Consider the following 20481-nt stretch of genomic DNA (forward strand, 5'->3'; position numbering starts at 1 on the left):
CAGCTTCTCTGCGCGCAAAGAATTGACATGTCAGCTTTGGCTGTCCAGGCATGATGGGAATTGAAGTTTTGCAACAGCTGGAGGGCCGAAGGTTCCCCATCCCTGGTATAAGGTAATAAAGGGCCTTCAGTTTGTGATCATTTAGGGTCGGACAAAGAGACTGCATTGCCCCAGTTATTACCATGGATCAGGCAATCAGATCAGGCAATGAGCTTAGAAACAGATACAGCATTACTAGCATTATATAGAAGGAAATTCACTGGCTTATATTTACTCTTGATGTTAGAGGACACCACCCTAGGAACACCATATTAACCACTGATAACCCACAGCATTTAGTAATGGTCCTATAACTTTCAATAAAACACTGATAAGATTTACTGTGAAAAGCAGCTGATAAAACCTGAATAAATATTCTTCCCACAATTCTCATATGGTAAAGAAAGTGACTTATTACCGCTGCTCGCGGGTTCAGTGCCGACATTGTCATCTATTGTCTCCCACCTTGAGTGCATAGAATAAAATGAACCTAGTATATATGAATATATATATATATATAAATAAATATAGATAAAGATATAAATATAAGTAGGTGGACAGTATGTGTAATAGGGTTATGAAGGAGGGCATTTAAAGTGAGACTGGCTCAGTTGCCCCTAGCAACCAATCAGATTCCACCTTTCATTTTCCTAAGAGTCTGTGAGGAATGAAAGGTGTAATCTGATTGGGTGCTAGGGGCAACTGAGCCAGTTTCACTTTACACCATGTTTGATAAATCTCCCCCTTCATAACCCTTTTATTCGCTTTTTCATTTAGAACACACTATAGGAGATTTATCAAACATGGTGTTAAGTGAAACTGGCTCAGTTGCCCCTAGCAACCAATCAGATTCCACCTTTCATTCCTCACAGACTCTTTGGAAAATGAAAGGTGGAATCTGATTGGTTGCCAGGGGCAACTGAGCCAGTCTCACTTTACACCATGTTTGATAAATCTCCCCCACTGGCTGGGTTCACACTACGTTTTTGGAATCCGTTTTTTTACAACAAAAAAAAAAAAAACAGATGAAAAAACTATATACATTTCTGTGCGACCGTTTTGATCCGCTTTTCCATTGACGTCCATTTTAAGAAAGACAACGGATCAAAACACAATCTTTTTTTTTTTTTAAGTACACAAAAATTCGGTTATCACAAATGTATCCGTTTTTCCATTTTTTTTTATTTTTTTTTTAAATGGATAAAAAAAATGTAGTGTGAACCTAGCCTTAGTCTGGTAAATTATCACTCTGTATCACCATAAATACTTTATATAGGATGCATCATGTATGCCTGTTACTCACATCAATGTAGTTGGCATTGATTTCTTCTGAGCTGCATTCCGCCTGTAGAGGGTGGAGTCGAACGCGGTGCCGCTCATCTGAAAGTAAAACTTTGGGATATGTAACAAACAACCGTTCATCCAGAGACCCTATTTCCTTTGTGCACACTGTGTATAACAAGGCAGTGGTCCCAAATGGTCACTTACAATTTTGTGCTGGCTCTGGTCTTCCTTTGCTTTTGTCTTTCTTCTTAGACACATCCCAATCAAAAAAACTCTGATGCAGAAAGAACACAGTATGACGTCAAAATGGCTTAAAATTAAGGAGGCATTATTTTCAAATAAATCGACAGGGGTTGTGATCCCAAGCAGTTTGCAGTTTTCTATGTTTAAATCAACATTATACATATGGCCACTAGGTGTCTCCCTTCACTGCGCATGTGTAAAGCTGCTGTGCAGCCAGATTCAGTAGCAGAGGATCCTGGGAGTGCTCACATTGTATGGTCAGCTCTCCTGTCACACAGCATCAAAACCTCTGTAAGCACACAGTAACATTATACTGACTGAATTTTTATATAACAAAGAGCATTGTCTCCTGGTAAGCTGCAGAGCTGATAATAGAATTAGCAAAAGTTAATAGGCCTAAGGGGCCTATTCCACAGAGCGGTATTCGCTCAGCCCAGTAAACGAGCTCAGATCTGGCAGATCGGCCATCGTTTACATTATTGATCGGCCCGTGGAATAGGACCCTAAGTTATTGCCCAGTTGATGTACAGGTCTTTCCTTGTGTGAGCGGCAGAGGACGGAGACTTCCTGTTTTTGGCCTCTTTTTTTGAAGAGAGAAAAGACCAAATATCGGCACGGAGGGAGGATGGAGCACAGTTTGACCGTATGTATAACATTGAATTAAACATAGGCAAAAAAAAAAAATGAAAGAGAATATATTGTAAAACTTCTTGCAATTACAATCCCTGTTGATTTCTTTCAAATAAAATTTTTGCGACAGGTGCACTTTAAGCTTTGTCTCCCACAAACTCATTTCGATTCTGCCTTTGTAGATGCAATTTTGAAACATTAGGAAAACAAATCACTGGATATACATTTTTGTTTGCAGTTCGGCATCAGCATGACTCACTTATTACGTGCACAAATGTACATGGCAGATTCTACTGAGCATAATATAAAACAGCGCATCCTCCCAGACTGAGAGCAAAGCTGGATGGCGGCTTCTTTATAACATCATCATTCTGTGCAAAGCACAATAAAAGTAAGCAATAAAAAAACGTGCATATAAACAAAGAACTGAACATGATGTTACGCCCGTCGTTCTTTATTATAACACTATTAAATGAAACTAACACCTAAATAAAAGTAGATTAAAAACAAAAAAAAAAGAACAAAGCGGTTACCTCATATTCCTGTTTAAATCCATAGCCCTCCGCCACCTTCATCTGATTAATGTGCTGGAGGAGATCAGCCACCCGTACAGCTGGGTGTAGTTGTCCGGTATGGTATGGAGAGCCCTTTCTACCATTGTTTCGTCGTGGAGATCCTCCCAGAAGGCTGCTTGATTCCGTAACAGACCCAACACGTGGTTCTCCTAAGGAAAAGCAATGTCGCTAATTATCAGTTTGCACATTGTCATCTATACATTGGTACAGTGGTGCCTTGGATTACGAGCATAATCCGTTCCGGGACCGTACTTGTAATCCAAAGCCACTCTTGGACTAAAACAAATTTCCCCATAAGAAATCATTGAAATGCAGACAATTGGTTCCACAACCCCCAATATAATTATTTTTTATTCTAAACAACAGGTAAAACAAATGAATCAAATATTTAAAAAGCTGGATATGTCATATTATAGGTTACTGTACATTATAGCAATCAGCATGTGGTGTATAATGTATAGTAAGTGCATAAGAGTGAAAAAACAGCAGCAGTTTGTAGATACAGGAAGGAACTGTAAATCCCTAAAATGCAGTAGCGTAGTACAACAGGGCTGAAGCAGGGCTGCTGTCAGAGGTCTGTGTGGTCATATGACAGCAATAGGGGAGGGGGGGTGTTCAGCAGGGACCCATCAGGAAGTGAAAATCACAGAGCTGTGCAGGAGGACAGTGACTGAAACTTTTCTATACAGCAGTGTGAATGGCTGAGTGTAAGTGCAGGCACATTCTAGCAGCAGCGTGTATAGCTGAGCGTGAGTGCAGGCAGATTATAGCAGGAATGGAGAGGATGGGTACAGTATAGCAGCACTGTCTGTTCAGGGAGAGAGGAGTTACAGCTATGGCGAGATTACCTCCACAGTCCTGTCCCCTGATGTAAGCCCCAGCCTGAAGTTGATCTGCTATGATTTTAAAGGTGAGGGAGACTTCTTGGGTCAGAGTACAGTGCTGTAGACCACGCTATGCAGACCGTCATTTCTCAGACAAATAATGTCCGTCATTTGAAGATAACCGCCATTATTTTGAAATAACTGACAATATTTGGCAGCGAAATGACGGCTGTCCAAAAGAACAACCATCAACTGGCCAAAAAAAGAAGTTGTGGCCTAATGTTATTTTATAACAATGGACCTTGTTTGTATAATTTTGCTGTTAAATGACCTCCATCCAATAAAAAAAAACGACCCTCATTTTGACGTTGTGTGAACATGGACTGATGGAGGCCTATGCTGGTCTGAAAAAAAAAAATTTAGTAAATTGAATCATAAGAAAAAGAAATGTATGGCTGCTATCCGCATTTGTAGAGATGCACTGTTTTCTAACTAAGCATATGTGTACATATGCATAAAACCTTTCCCACATGCAGCACTGAGCAGTGGCTTTCTCTGAACCATGTGGACAAGTCCGACAAAAAGAAAAAAAAACTGTGGGGAACTTAACAATAAAAAATGTATACTTACCCATCCTGTGCCCCTGCAGCGACCTCTACCAGAACTCATTTTTCCTCAGCTTCCTGCGACATCATGACTCAGGTAAAAGTACCTGATCCAGCTAATGGATTGCCTGCTCAGCCAGTCAGTGATTGCAGCGGTGTCTTGCCCGAATCACTGACTGGCTGAGCAGACAATCCATTAGCCGTGTTGTGCAGCTGCAGCAGTAGGAGCTGCAGGAGGCTCTGTGTCAGACTGGAAAGAATACACCACTTCCTGCAGGACATACAGCAGCTGATAAGTACTGGAAGACTTGAGATTTTTAAAATAGAAGTAAATACAAATCTATATAATTTTCTGACACCAGTTAATTTGAAAAGGGAAAAAAAATTATACCACAATGGACTGTGTCAATCTTTGCTGCAGTTTACCCTAAAAACACTGATAAAAGATTTTTAAAACTTTACAGAGTATACAAGCTATATAAAAGAGGGTCATATTCATACCTCGAGAACCATAATTGTGCAAAAATGTTAAAGCTGCTTCATCCTGTAGTAACTTGGGTTGATCCAAAATCTTAGTATGTTCTCTAGTGGCTCCTGCGCCGGAGTTTTCATGCCGTACCGGCAAAGCAGCCTTGGCTAGGCTGACTGGTTTGCTGAAACAAAGGAAACACTTAATTTACAAAGATTCTTTCATTCTGCCATTGAACTTGGAGTCTGTGTTACCAAATATTGAAGATCATTCACCAATACGAGTCAGAACGCTACATGCATAGTACACAAAAGGACTGGTTTGCCGTTGGGTTTGTTCGCACCAGTCTAGACTATGGTAGCGCAGGGTTCAACAAAAAGACACAGACATCAGTTATGTTCCCACAAGGTCTTTTTAGGTGAAATAACGGCCGTTTTTTCAAATAAAAGCTGCTGTTTTTAAAATAACGGACATTTTTTTTTTATAATGGCGGCCATAAATAAGGATCATTATAAACAGGCGTCAATTATAAAAAAAAATATACAAAAACAGCGGAGCCTCTCAAAACACGGGACTGACCAGACAATCTGACAGTCTAATATTCTAGCAGGCAACAAAAAACAAAAAAAAATCCAGGAGGTATTTTCTAGAAATACTGGCGGTCTAGCTTGGGGGGATTTGACCAGGGCCGGCGTTACCCGGGCAGGTGTCGGGGCCCACATCGCCTCTAGGGGCCCAGAGAGGAAGAGGAGCCCGGTTTTCTAATGTTCAGCCCGCTTACTGTAGCGCAGGGTGAGGAGCTGAACATCAGAAGACACAGGAGACGGAGCGGGACCTGCAGAGAGAGAAAAGGGTGAAGGACCTGATCACATGACCCGCAGGTCCTCAACCTTACAGTGTGGAGAACAGCCCAACAGAGAGAAAGAGGGAGAAGACTGAGCTGTAAGTGCTGAGTGTCATTGTCCGAGCATGTCAGTGTCAGTCAGTCACAGTTTGTGTCAGTCAGTCTAAGTCAGTCAGTGTCTTTGTCGGTCAATCAGTAATGTGTGTTTGTTTGCGTGTGTTAGTGGTGTTCTAAGTGATTGTGCATAGTGTGTGGCTAATGGATGCATAGTGGATGGATGAGGGGTCTGCTGAGGCTCTATCGCCCGAGGGCCCGCAAAAACCTGGAGCCGACCCTGGATTTGACCATCTTTATAGTAATGGGAGATACAGGGTGACGTTTAAACATGTAAACTTATGAGCTCCATACCGAAATAAAGATATAAAATCAATCATCTATGCATAGACGTGCTTCATTGTCATACTTACGGATAGTAAGCATAAGAAAACTGTGTTCTTCTGCCAGCCATAGAGAAAAGAAGGAAATTATCAGCCATCCTCACAGTTAAAAATGAAAAAACTTTTCTTTTTTCTAAATAAACAAGACCATACACCTGGATCTTTGGGAGACGTCCTCGGTTACTTACCCCTTACGGACAATAAGGATCACAGCACCGAGCAGAATGATAAACACAACCAGACCCCCAGCACAGATTCCTAGTACAAGTCCCATCTCCTCTGAATGCTGAGGAGCCATTGAGAATCGGTGACTGTCCTTACAGGGGGCTAAAAAAACAAGAAAAAAATTACTATAGGTCAATCTTATATACTTAAAGGGTAACTCTGGCGATTTTTTTAATTCTTTCAGATCAACTGGTCTCAGAAAGTTATATAGATTTGTAATTTACTTACTATTTAAAAAAATCTTTAGTCTTTCAGTACTTATCAGCTGCTGTATGTCCGGCAGGAAGTGGTGTATTCTTTCCAGTCTGGCATGGTGCTCTCTGCTGCCACCTTTGTCCATGTCAGGAACTGTCCAGGGCAGTAGCAAATCCCCATAGAAAACCTCTCCTGCTCTGGAAAGTTCCTAACACGGACAGAGGTGGCAGCAGAGAGCACTGTGTCAGACTTAAAAGAATATACCACTTCCTGCTGGGCATACAGCAGCTGATACATACTAGAAGACTGGAGATTTTTTAAATAGAAGTAAATTACAAATCTGTATAATTTTCTGACACCAGTTGATTTGAAAGAAAATACATTTGCCAGACTACCCCTTTAAAGAAAACTTGTCATCACTTTCATGCTGCCTAATACAGGGAGGTCCCAATGGTCTCTGCCTGCCCCATTGGTCCTGATTGATAAATCTCTACCTATAACTAAAGAGAGAAAGAGATCTATCAACCAAAGTTGGAGGGTGGGGAGAGGCCGCAATAGACTGCCCCAACAACTCAGGCAGCATTAAAGTGATGACAGGTTCCCTTTAAGAGATTAAGCACGGACTGACAGACTTGAAGTAGAAAAGTTGAAAATGACAAAAAAATTTAATGGGGTTAATTTTCAAAAGTCAAAGAAGTATTCCGGCCATGAGACAGACGGGAGATGATTATTGTGGAAGATCATACAATATATGCACACCGGATCAGACAAGATGGAATGGATGAATGGATTGGTTATTTGGTTAAATGCGGTTACATTCAAGGGGACACATTTAGGTTTTTACCTTTCCTGGCAATCCTAACACAATTTAACCGTGTTTCCTTTGGGGGGAAAAAGAGAGCTATCAGTAACCCACATCCTCTTACCATAAATCCTTACTTTGGCGAAAAATATAATATATATATACTTTTTTTTAAATCAACCAATACCAGAAAGTTATATCAATTTGTAATCTATTTCTATTTAAAAATCTCCAGCCTCCCAGTACTTATCAGCTGCTGTATGTCCCGCAGGAAGTGGTGTATTCTTTCCAGTCTGACCCAGTGCTCTCTGCTGCCACCTCTGTCCATGTCAAGAACTATAGCAGTACCAAATCCTCATAAAAAAACCTCTACTAGTCTGGACAGTTCCTGACATGGACAGAGATGGCAGCAGAGAGCACTGTGTTAGACTAGAAAGAATACACCACTTCCTGCAGGACATAAATCAGCTGCTAAGTACTGGAAGACTGGAGATTTTTAAATAGAAGTAATTTTCTAATCTATATAACTTTCTGGTACCAGTTGATTGGAACAAAAAAAATTTTCCGCAAGAGTTCCCTTTAATTTCTACCAGATCATAATCCATAAAAGTGATTGTATGTACGGTATATTTCATAGTTTTCTGGAATTCTTACCCCACGATGGTGGCTGGCCGCTTGCAGGTAGATGAGATAGCCCTTGCGAGGATCCAAGGGTGGATTCCAGTAGCCTCCATAACTGCGATTATCCCCTACTATAAATGGGGTATCTCGAGGCAAGTCACTGGGTGGAAGTTCTGCTCCTACATAGCTGGTGGCTCCTTCCATCTCCGCTTCCTCATAGCCTCCTGCCCCAGGGAAACAGCCAGGAACGGCAAGTTCACGTCTAGCCCGGCTGGAGCTTTCTCCTTCAACCAGTACCTGGTAAAAGCTGGTATATATGGAAATGTAATGACAATGTTATAGCAAACATACGGGCATACATCAATATTCATGATTATTATTTATGGCTGAATTTTCGTCTCAGGGTGTGAACATAGCCGTATAATTATTGCTGCCGCTTTCAAATCATTTTATATGTGCTGGTCTAGGCTGGGTTCCAGTAGTGGATTATAATAGGGGCGTTTCGGGCGGCAGCCCGGGGCCCTGAGCTCCTGGGGGGCCCATGACCACCCAAAAAGACTTATACTTTCAGTGGTGTACTGTCTCCTGGCTACACTTCTGCCATGATTTGCAAAAAAATCACAGTTTTTTATGGCAATTTTGCACAAATCAGGACATCATGACATTATCTTTCCTGTACTATGAACGCCAGGCTAGTGCTGCCATAGTTACAGTGGGGTGGGGGGGCCCAGGCTTGGTGAACAGCCCGGGCCTATGGTAAAGTTAATCCGCCCCTGCTGGGTTCACAATGCGTTTTTGCAAATAAAACTGATCAGAAGAACAGATGCATTTCTGTGCACCTGTCTTTATCCGTTTTTCCATTGACTTTTACAATAAAAAAAAAAAATGTGTGGTGTCCTACCACGGCTGTCACAGTTAGGCTGGGTTCACACTACGTTTTTGCAATCCGTTTTTTTCATCCGTTTTATGCAAGAAACGGATGGAAAAAACGGATGCAACTGTGTGCATCCGTTTTTCCATTGACCTCCATTATAAAAAACGGATGCACACAGTTGCATATGTTTTCTCCATCCGTTTTCTGCAAAAAAAAACGGGTGAAAAAACGGATTGCAAAAACGTAGTGTGAGCCCAGCCTTACACACGAGCACAGGTGTTCTTCTTCTAAGTATTCTACCTCACCCTCCAACATCCCGACAGAGCACAGTACTACATGGGTTGAGACTCTGACGGCATCCTCCTCTCTACTACTCTACTCAGTCAGCACGACTGTATCCTACGCTGCATTTCTACTACAGATTTGGTTGTTGTATTGTCAAGTATTTGTCTGGAACTATTGTCAAGTGTATTACCCCGTGCTCTATCAAGAGAAACATCATAATCTTGCAAGTTTAAAAAACAAGTTTATTAAAGTTAAAGAGACTCTGTGATTTTTCGCTTTCCACCGACACAGCACACATCGCAACCTTGGGACACTTCCCCTTCTCCGGGAGGGTCCCTACACCACTCTGCCATCCGTAATCACACTATCCCAAGGGACCCACAGCCCGGCAGGACACTGACCACGGGGGAAAAGGGTACACCCGGCCTTGTAAACTAAAAGCAGGCGTGCCATAACACCTGTGTGCCGCACTGGCGTCACGAAGTAGCACTTCAAGGTCTAGCTGTATCTTGGCCAACCACCTCCGGCGTGGAGTCACACCTGACCACCTAGCAAGTGATTGGCCGATCCTCCGATATAACATTACACCAGGGGCTCACCACAAATGCATCCGTTTTTCCATCCGTTTTTTTGCAAAATTGCAGTGTGAACCCAGCCTTATAGAAATGAGCGCGAGTCTGATCGTTCTGCATTTAATAACCGGTGACTGAAGAAGTTGGATGCAGCCCTAGGGAGTCCTGGAAAACATGGTTACAGCCAAAGGCCATAAGACTCCCTGTGGCCGCATGCAACTTCTTCAGCCACCGGTAATCAGATGCCGATCGATCCCGCGCACGCTCCAGCTGCCTTCATCTCTACTAGCTCATCTTCAATTCTAGGCTCAAAGTGCTCGAATAATATTTAGCTACAAAACAAACAAAATACAAAAACTGTGAAGATGCTTCAAAAGCAGAGAAAGGGGAAGGGGCAGGTTGCCCCCAGCAGTCAGATCCGAGATCTCATTTATCAGAGGCCCCATTGGAAAATGTGAATATGAAAGGCTGCTGGGGAAGAAGAACGCTCCCCAGTATGCTGGACTATTTATTGGAAAAAACATGATGAAAGCTGGAAGGATGTGTAAGGTTCTTTTCGGAAAGATTTGCTTGTGAATCCGACACAGAATAAGCAGGAATATGGGTCAATGTTAGTACGACCTATGGAACAAATTACACCGCAACATAAAAAGAGGTCCAGTAAAATAGCTGCAATAAGCATATAAGCAACAACCTCAACTTTCTGCCGTTTTAGTACCATGCCTAAAAGGGAACTTTAATTTTAAAAATTTAATAAAAAAAATAAATAAAAAATCGTCAGAAAGTTATAAAGATTTTTTAAATACTTATCAGCTGCTGTATGTTCTGCATGAAGTGGTGTACTCTTTGCAGTCTGACACTGTGCTCTCTGCTGCCACCTCTGTCCAGAGAAGCAGCAAATTCCAATAGAAAAACTTCTCCTGCTCTGGACAGTTCCTGACATGGACAGAGGTGGCAGCAGAGAGCACTGTGTCAGACTGTGAAGAATATACCACTTCCTGCTGCAGGACATGCAGCAGCTGATAAGTACTGGAAGACTGGAGATTTTTAAAAAGAAGTAAATTTGTATAACTTTCTGACACCAGCTGATTTGAAAAATAATCGACGGAGTACCAATGTAAAGGAAGTGCATTGTTTCGTGTGTGGCACACAGCTAAACACACATATATATATATATATATATATATATATATATATATATATATATATATATATATATATATATATAAAGGCCTGCATCTCCTAATACATGTGGGGTATCATTTAGAGTAAGTAAAAAGTAAGTTTATATAAAATTTCTTCAATTATGTCCCATATAGGAAACGCACCTCACTGGGGATCCCCTTCCTTTTGCAGGCCGTAAGAGAACGGTTATGGTTCGGTCCGTCTCTGCAAGTGGAGCAGGTAGGTCTCTGTAGTCAAATGCCGGAGCTGGAGAATATACGATTTAGATTCAAGATTATAAGAATCCCTTAAATTGATGGGAAACATCTTTATAATGCAAAGTGACGTCACTACATACAGACATATAGGTATAAGCTGAAGCTGCTGGCCTGGACCATGGCGCACACCTGGTCACATGCCACTGCAGGTAAATAATTTACACTGTGTAAAACATACAAGTCATCTGTGCAGTAATGCAGATATGGCTCCAGTTACTGCCTTACAATGTATCATCAAACACTATGGTACCTCGGCATTGGCCTGGAAGAACATTGCTGCTTTGTTATTTCTCAAGCATAAAGGCCCGACTGCAGCTGCACCATCTGTACCTGAGTTACACTCCTGTAGAAAGGTATTTCATATCAACAGCCTGATACCACTAACAACAAATTACCATTGTGTTCTTAAAGGGGTATTCAGCTCAGCTAAAATACATGTTTAATCATCCCCCCTACTGGAGACTAAAAATTTTCTTCCATACTTGTTATTACCTTTTTCCTTCTCCTTCCCTCAGTTCTGAGCTGCTGCTTTCTGCTGAAGACACAGAAAACTGTGTGTGAGCTGTTCTCTCCATCTCCTCTCTGATCTTCTTCCTCCCCCCCTCCCTTATGAGATGGCTCATGTAACCAGTGTCTCTGGCCAGCTGTCTCTGCACTCTGTGATGCCGGGAGGGCCATATTAAACAACAAGATAATGAGGGGGAAGCGAGCGTCGCCGTGTCATGTCAGTGCTCACTCCCCCCTTGTTCCCTGCTCGCTGTCTGAGCATTTAATAGAGGGGAGGATGATAACAAGTATGGGAAAAAATGTTAGTGTCCAGAAGGGGGGATACCCTTTTAAGAATAAGGATGCAACACAATATAATTCCTAGTTTCCCAGGCTTGGACCCTATAGTTACTTTATTGAATGATAAATAAAATGTTCCTGTGATCATTTCTATCACTAGATATTAGTCAAATTTTAAGATAAGGGACAAATATTATAGAACTTCTTCATTGACAGCCTATTCTCAGGACATACTATTAATATCTAATTGGTGATATTGGAGATGAGAGCCACAGTACAGTAGTGCCTGAATACAAAGGAAGCAGAAGCAGACAGCGCCATACATTGAGTAGTGATCATGAAGAGTTACTGCAGCTCAGCCCCTGTTCTCTTCATAGAGAGTTGAGCTGCAGTAACCCTGTATGACCACTACACAATGTATGGAGCTGTTTGGGATATCTTTTTTGTGTTTTCACTGTGTGTGTGTGTGCTACGACCAGCAGCTGATCAAAGGAGGTGATGTGTGTCAGCCCCCACCAGAAAACCCTTTAACATATGTCGTAAAGCAAAACTATATGACAGATGAAATATTAGGTACCTGAAATGTTGGTGGTGAGCTCAGTAAGCGCACTCTGTCCATAACCTTTGCTATTTCGGGCACGTACACTCAGCAGGTAGGTGGTTCCTGGCTGCAAGTTGGTTAATAGGTGGGAGGTTTCGTTGGGAGGCTTACTGATGGTGGAGCGTGGTCCTGGAACACTCACCCCGGGGTCTGAAGACTCAATGATCTGATAACTGATCTGAATGGGAATGAGGTAGCGTTGAATACATTGATCTCAGCAGTCATTACTTTACAAAGAGATGTCCACAATGTTACGTAAATGAGACGACATCAAAGGCTTCAGAGGCTCAAACATCAATATCCAATCCATAGATCCAGCTATTTATCAGACTGTAACAAGCACAATCCTAGGACGAGTTCACACTGCGCCTGCACGGTGCCGGGGGCAAGAAATCTCTAAACATGTACAGCAAATGCATCTATAGGGACTCAAGGATTCATGGGTCCCATATTACTGACGTACCAACCTACACTAGGGAGGAAATGTGAAAATAGCCTTATCATAATTTGATCCCCTAGTCAGCTGACATACACAGATGTAGCAGAATTATCAATTAAACTGTTTTTTTTTTTAATATAATTAAAGGGGTATTCCTCTTAAAAATAACTTTTGATATGTTGCTGCCCATTGTGAAACCAACAATTCCTTCCATACTTGTTATTATTTATTCAGTCTTCTTCCCCCAGTTCTGAGCTGCTGCTTTCGGCTGAAAACACAAAAATCTGTGTGTGAGCTTTTCTCTCTGTCTCCCCCCTCCCTTCTGAGACAGCTGATGTAAACAAGTCCCTGACTGGCTTTATCTGCAACATTGTAGCTTGTTTGTAATGTCGGGAGGGATAATCACAGTGAGTTCATCAGTAACGTGACCTTAGAATAACCCTCCCAGCATTACAAAGAAGCTACTAAGTTGCAGATAAAGCCAGTCAGGCACTTGTTTACATCAGCTGCCTCAGATGGGAGGGGGGAGACAGCGAGAAAAGCTCACACACAGATTTTTGTGTCTTTAGCAAAAAGCAGCAGGAGGCTGAATAGATAATAACAAGTATGGAAAGAACTGTTAGTATCACCATGGGCAGCAACATATCAAAAGTTATGCTTGAGTGGAATAACCCTTTAAGAATACTACATAGGTTTACTTGTAGTTCTATGTAAAATCACAGATAATACCCAACAAATTCTAAGGTTTTTTAATGAACAATGGGCATAAAACACAGGATCTGCTGCTCATTCTATTCTGTGTTCAGTCATCCAGTTACACTGATAGGATCCTGTACGTATGGATTGACCTTAACAAGAAAAAAAAAACAAAAAAAACAGCTCTTGACGGAGACTTGTCAAACAGATGCAGACACTGGTAACCATGACAAATTCCCACTGAAAACTTATGGATCTGCTAAGAACAATAAGAATTCAAGCATACATATCAACAGGATAACTAAATGTGATGTGAACGGACACTAACAAAGACCCTTGGGGACTTGTGTGCTGCCAAACAGGCGCTTCAGAGCCCTTAGGGGGCATTCACATGTTCCATGCACGTTCTGTAAATACGGACAATATGTCATGGAACGGAGTTTGTAGCTCCCAGCATCATCAATCATTACAATGACAGGTGCTCCAAAGTAGTTAAAATCTTCCCACGAAGTGTCAGTACAGTAGCTTGAAGATTTAAAGGGAATGTGTCACCTAAATTTTCTTTTACTGATTAGAGTCAGATACAAAAGTAGTTTTTTTATTCTAATCTGTTTCTATTTTCTGACTGTAATATATTTTTTTTTTATTTGACTTTTTATACATTGTTATAGGGGCTGCCATCTTGCCCAGGCTGTTCTTAACAGCATTAAGTGACCGGCTTTACAGCAAGCCTCATGGACATAGACGACAATAGACAGAGTCTGTCCTCTTGAGATCAATGTGAAACATTACTGAGCGCTCTCTGTGACCTGTGAAGAGGTCATTCCACAGGAAGCTGCTATTGTCTCCTCTATCTACTGGTGTCACCTGAGGCTGCAATGCTGTACAGATCACTTTACAGCAGCCTCCTCTTATCACCACAGACACAACAGGAAGTCTCAGCTTAGTTTTAGCCCCAGTGGTGAGAATGAAAACTGCAAGATTTTAGGATTATTTTCCAATATAGAGAGAAAAATTGAAAATAAGGAAAAATGGCACCAGAAATTCTTAAAAAATATGTTTAACATAAAAACATTGTTTAAACAATAATTAGTTTTTTGATGATACATTCCCCGTAAATAGGACGTTCACACACAATAGAGCGTTCACACACAATAGAGCGTTCACACATTCCGTGCATGGCCTGTAAATATGGACAATGTGCCATAGAACATGGTTCGGAGCTCCCTGCATGATGATGCCGGGAGCTCCGAACTATGTTCCATAGCACGTTGTCCATATTTACAGACCATGCAAGGAATGTGTGAACGCCCACTTAAAGTGACACTGCCAACCCCCTTTTAGCACTATGACTTCTCTACACAGGTGTAAAGGGTAAATTTAGCAGTTTTCATACCTTATTTTATATCATATGTCATGGAGCTTGTTCCAGTAAAAAGTGATCTTTTATCATCTGCGGATTGTGCTACCTGTGCGGGGCTTCATGGCCGCAGCACCACTTAGCCCCCCCCACATCACCACCATAGGCCCCACCCCTCCTTGTCGTCATCGGCGCATAGGCCCCGCCTTCTCAACGCCCATTGGTATGAGTCCACCTATAGGGGGTGGGGCCTAGACTTTTAGGCCGGCCCATTCCAATGGCTGCGAGGCCTAGATGGCTATGACGTCATGGAGGAGCTGGGTCTACATTGATATTATGGGTGGGGCTAAGTGGCGCTTCGTTCGAGAAGCCCCGCCCAGGTGACACAATCCGCAGATAATAAAAGATCAGTTTTAACTGGAACAAGCACCATGACGTAGGATATAAAATAGGGTATGAAAACTGCTTAATTTACCCTTTACACCTGTGTCATAATGCAAAAAGGGGGTGACAGTGTCACTTTAATTGTGTTGGTTCTAAGGAAGTCAAAGGTAGGATCAGGATTTCACATGCAGTACATTACAAAATTAAAACCAAGATGGGTAAGATGTATTTGATTGCACCCCTACCTCATACTGAGTAAGGACCCCATTGGGTTCAGCAGGTTCGTCCCAGGAGAGAAGAATAGCATCATCCAATGGAGTAAGCACCAAGGACTCTGAAGCAATCCCCCCAGGCGCTGAGCAATACAAAAAACATGTATATTTACCAATATTAATCTCTATGAACCTAATGGATTACTCACAAAACCAATGAGCCCTATCACTAAGCACATTACTTACACAGTCAATATAATGATTGTATGTGGATTATACTGGAGACCATGTGATCTTATTATCAATTCTTCCTGCCCAGGTGATAGGAAACCAGTGCAACATAAAGGTCAAATACAATACGTCATATAATATAGAGCGACGGACATCAAATCAATAGCTGGAGAAATTATACTGATATCGATAACGTTGATGAGTTCAATGACCTTTAACATTGGCCCTGATGTATCAATGTGTCTCAGATAGTAAACAATCGCAGCATGGATTTTGCTGTGGACACATAGGCGCCGTTCACACTGAGCAAGAACGTCAGAATTCGGCAACGGACCTCTCCGCTGCGGGATCCCGCCATGCTCAGTGTGCTGCTTTGAGTGAATGAGAGGGTGTGTGCTCCTCCGCTGCCGCTGCTCTCCGCTCCAAGAAGTGGAATTTCTTTGAGCGGAGAGGCGAGGAAGCGGACGAGCGTGCGCCCTCTCATTCGCTCAAAGCAGCACAATGAGCACGGCGGGATTCCGCCACGGAGAGGTCCGACGTTCTTGCTCAGTGTGAACGGGGCCATAGAGGGAGATTTATCAAACATGGTGTAAAGTGAAACTGGCCCAGTTGCCCCTAGCAACCAATCAGATTCCACATTTCATTTTCCAAAGAGTCTGTGAGGAATGAAAGGTGGAATCTGATTGGTTGCTAGGGGCAACTGAGCCAGTTTCACTTTACACCATGTTTGATAAATCTGCCCCCATAGTGTTTCCAAAGTAAAATCCAGGAATCCAGGGTGACTGTAGATACAGCACAGATTCTGACGTCCCCATTAAAAACAATAGGGAAAATCTACACTAAGGCTACATTTACACATTCCGTGCACAGTCCGTGACTATAGACGATATGCAACAGAACAGACTTCAGAGCTCTGAATCAATTTAAATGAAGAACATAATAAACAAGTGCTACTTACCAATCCCCGCCCCTCCACAGTGCTGCGTCACAGGCTCCGGAACGCCCGCAGGATGATGGATTGCCCCATCAGCCAATCAGTGACTGCAGTGGTGTCCTGCTCTAGCCCTGGCTGAGCGAGCAACCCATCAACCAAGTTGTGGCATCCTTTCACACGCAGATCCAGAAGCCTGGCGGGAGTCCTGGAACAGTAAGCCAACACTGCAGAGGCATGGGAACAAGGACAGGTAAGTAGAGTTTATTATGTTCCCCCTACCCCCGCCTGCTGGGAAATTATAACTCAACGGACTTCTCCTTTAAATCTTCGTGGTACTGTACTGACACAGCCTCGCTGTGTCAGTACAGTACCGCAAAGATCTAAACAGATTTTGATCATGATGCCAGGTACTCAGAAGTCTGTTCCGTTACACATTGTCCATGCGCCAAACGTATAACTGTGGCCTAAATCCGCACTGCAAAGTCCATTTAGGTGCAGATTTTTTTACACAATGGGGGAGATTTATCAAACTGGTGTAAAATTAAACTGGCTCAGTTGCCCCTAGCAACCAACCAGATTCCACTTTTCATTCCTCACAGACTCTTTGAAAAATGAAAGGTGGAATCTGATTGGTTGCTAGGGGCAACTGAGACAGTTTCACACAATGTTGGATAAATCTCCCCCAATGTCTGGGTGACAGTTCTACAAAACCCATCCACCTTCTTGCATGCTATGACTAAGGAAGGTCCACAGCTTCTGTGCCCCGTGTAAACAGTACAACAATCTCAAGATACGAACAGCTGATCATACGCACCATCTTCCTGTGTATAGCAAGTCACCTCCTTGCCCTCCTTCCGGCCCTCTGGATTGGATATAACAAGGCGGCAGTGGACGGCACTGTATGGAGGGAGAGGTTGGAGTGTATAGTGGCTGGCTCCCCCCTCCATTGTTGCACAGTCTTGCAGTGCACTGGATTCATGGTGGTAACACAGTGTCACTGAGTAGGTGTGACAGCGAGTGATATTAAAGCCAACGGCTTCCCAGTGCAGAGTCAGCTGGCGCGGTTGCTCCGCCGTGCAGGAAAGGCCTTTAGGGGCTCGCATGGGCTCTGCCGGGACAAGGAAAGCGAGACCATTAGTGGGTGTGTAAGGAAAATGTGTGTGTAAATGTACATGTCCTGCTCTGACCAAAGGCAATCACGTGCAAAATAGCTGGCACTATTGGTTATAAGCCTGTCGGAACAGTAGCCGAGTTCTCCGAACCTGCACACTCAGCATTTGACTCTCAGCGTCTGAGGAAGTTAGATGCCGCCTTAGAGAGTCCTGGAAAACATGGACACAGCCATAGACCGTAGACTGTATCCGTGTTTATCTGGCAGCCATAGGGCAGCATCTAAGTTCACCAGACATCGAGAGTCAAGTGTTCGAGTTTGGGTTTGGAGAATGTTGCCAAATTGAACAGTTCGCAACTCCGCTCAACACTACTCACCAGTACAGTTAATGGGGTAGTTCACCAAAAAAAACCTTCTTTCAAAAAGTGCCAGAGATTTGCAATTTACTTTTATTAAAAAAATCTTTAGTCTTCCGGTACTTATTAGCTGCTGCATGTCCTGCATGAAGTGGTGTATTCTCTTCAGTTTGGAGAGAAGGAGAGGGTTTCTATGAGGATTTGCTGCTGCTCTGGACAGTTTCTGACATTAACAGAGGTGGCAGCAGAGAGCACTGTGTCAAACTTGAGAGAATACACCACTTCCTGCAGGTCATACAGCAGCTGATAAGTAGTGAAAGACTGGAGATTTTTTTAATAGAAGTAAATTACAAATCTCTGGAACTTTCTGGCACCAGCAGTTTTGAAAGCATTTTTTTTCCTAACTAACCTGTTGCCAGTATTACCATACACATACATTATAATCATAAGGCGACCTACCGGCACACTTAGTCCTGCTGATAAGTGCTGGTCCAGGTCTCCCGGTGCCTCCTTCACCAGGCCGAGTCAGTAACACAGACAGGTGATACTGCGAATCAGGATCGAGGTGCCACAGTTTATAGGTGTGTGAAGTGACAGCATGCCTTTCCCGCCAGGTTCCACCACTTACGCGGTACTCAATTTCCCTGCGCACAATGGGACCATCACCAGTTATGGAGCGAGTGTTAAGCTGAACAACCAGATAGGTGGGGCCGGCCCTTAGAAGTTGAGGTGGAGCGATAGGTGTTGGCGGTTCTGTGTGACATTCAGCAGTAATAGGTTAGCGTAAGGAATAAAGCGATTAAGGACTCTGTAAGTATAGATGAACTTAAGCACATGCTGTGTTTCCATGAAAATAAGACCTACCCTGAAAATAAGACCTAGCTCCATTTGGCAGGTTTTATGGAGTAGGTTTGAAATATAAGCCCTACTCTATAAATAAGTCCTGGTTACAGTCAGCTGACCAGATCCTTAACACTAAATGGCTGAGCATCAGCCAATCAGTGCCAGACTCCGCCCCCATCTGCCCAACACAAGCTGTAGGGGAGGAAGGAGGGGTAAGAAGATGCACAGTAGGGGACAATGAAGAGAGGAAAGGAAGGTATAAAGGAGGGCAACAACCAGGGGCGTTGCTAGGATTCATAGCAAAAAACTTTAAGGGGCCCCCCTCCCCAACGCACAACACAAAGCACTGCGCATATATATACAGTGTATGCTATGTGATGTTCCTGGCTGCAGCCACAAGAGTGACTGGCAGAGCAGAGAGCCAATAGCTGCTTGCTATGACAGTCCACTGTTTGTACCTATAAGGGCCCATTAGGGCCCTTATGGTTACATACATAGGTACAGGAGCAGACTACCCTCTGCTTAACCCCTTTGTACTGCAGTGTGTAAGTGACCCAAAGTTTAGAAGATATCATTGTCCTCTGCATGGAGCTCTGCACATTTTCTTTTCCTACTTGATTGCAGCAGGAGAACAGAGGTCAGAGGTTATCAGAGCAGTGAAGCAGAGATCTCTGTCTTCTGCTTGTTAACCCTTTTTTTTGTGTTGCAGCATGTAAGTAAACATTGGGTCACTTACACACTGCAATACGTAAGGGGTTAAGCAAAGGGGCACACGCTATTACCTTCTCCCCCAGGCCCCCCTCCTGCACGGGCCCCATAGCAACTGCCTACCCTGCCTCTATGGTAGCTACGCCACTGGGGACAACTACAGAGAGGGGAGGGAGGTATACAGTATGGGAGGAACAACTACAGAGGGGGTGGATGTATACAGTATGGGGGGGAAGAACTACAGGATGGTAGATGTACACAGTATGGGGAACAACTACAGAGTGGGGAGGGAGGTATACAGTATTGGAGGAACAACTACAGAGAGGGAGGGAAGTATACAGTATAAGGGACTACCTGCAGAGGGATTGGATGTATACAGTATGGGGGAACAACTACAGAGGGGGGAGGGAGGTATACAGTATAAGGAACTATATGCAGAGGGGTTGGATGTATACAGTATGGGGAAAGAACTACAGGAGGGGGGATGTACACAGTATGGGGGAACAACTACAGAGGGGGGAGGGAGGTATACAGTATATGGACTACCTGCAGAGGAGGATGTATACAGTATGGAGGCCTAACCACAGGGGAACTTACAGTATAGGAGCCTAACATCAGTGGGACATACAGTATAATATGGTGGCTAACTACTGTATAGAGTGCGGTTACAGCATAGGGGCATACCATGTTTTTAGTAAAACATGCCTTAACCTGAAAATAAGCCCTAGTCTTTTTTACGGGGAAAAAAATTAATATAAGACCCCGTGTAATCTTTGGAGAAATGCAGTATTAGTTGTCAAGAGAATTGTTAGAATTTCTGTGTCACCAGCACAGTGATTTTCTTCAAATCTTTC

At 43.1% G+C, this 20481-nt stretch overlaps 1 protein-coding gene across 5 annotated transcripts in view; it reads right to left on the bottom strand.

The window, feature by feature from the left end:
• PTPRU (protein tyrosine phosphatase receptor type U) overlaps positions 1–20481 on the bottom strand; it is a 111565-nt gene that overhangs the window by 39728 nt on the left and 51356 nt on the right. Inside the window, exons 7-19 of one of the 5 annotated variants that reach the window (XM_069971569.1) lie at positions 18536–18829; positions 17424–17717; positions 15478–15587; positions 12330–12531; positions 10853–10955; positions 7827–8100; positions 7215–7251; positions 6139–6277; positions 5981–6010; positions 4702–4853; positions 2730–2920; positions 1528–1597; positions 1343–1419 (exon numbers count right to left, since the gene is read on the bottom strand). In XM_069971569.1, coding sequence (XP_069827670.1) covers positions 1343–1419; positions 1528–1597; positions 2730–2920; positions 4702–4853; positions 5981–6010; positions 6139–6277; positions 7215–7251; positions 7827–8100; positions 10853–10955; positions 12330–12531; positions 15478–15587; positions 17424–17717; positions 18536–18829 — 1973 coding nt within the window. Of the gene's footprint in view, positions 1–1342; positions 1432–1527; positions 1598–2729; positions 2921–4701; positions 4854–5980; positions 6011–6138; positions 6278–7214; positions 7252–7826; positions 8101–10852; positions 10956–12329; positions 12532–15477; positions 15588–17423; positions 17718–18535; positions 18830–20481 lie in introns of all 5 variants that reach the window. The other 4 variants (XM_069971568.1, XM_069971572.1, XM_069971570.1 and 1 more) reach the window with 4 other exon arrangements.

The sequence above is a fragment of the Dendropsophus ebraccatus genome, chromosome 5 (assembly GCF_027789765.1).
Source record: "Dendropsophus ebraccatus isolate aDenEbr1 chromosome 5, aDenEbr1.pat, whole genome shotgun sequence".
Taxonomy (NCBI): Eukaryota; Metazoa; Chordata; class Amphibia; order Anura; family Hylidae; genus Dendropsophus; species Dendropsophus ebraccatus.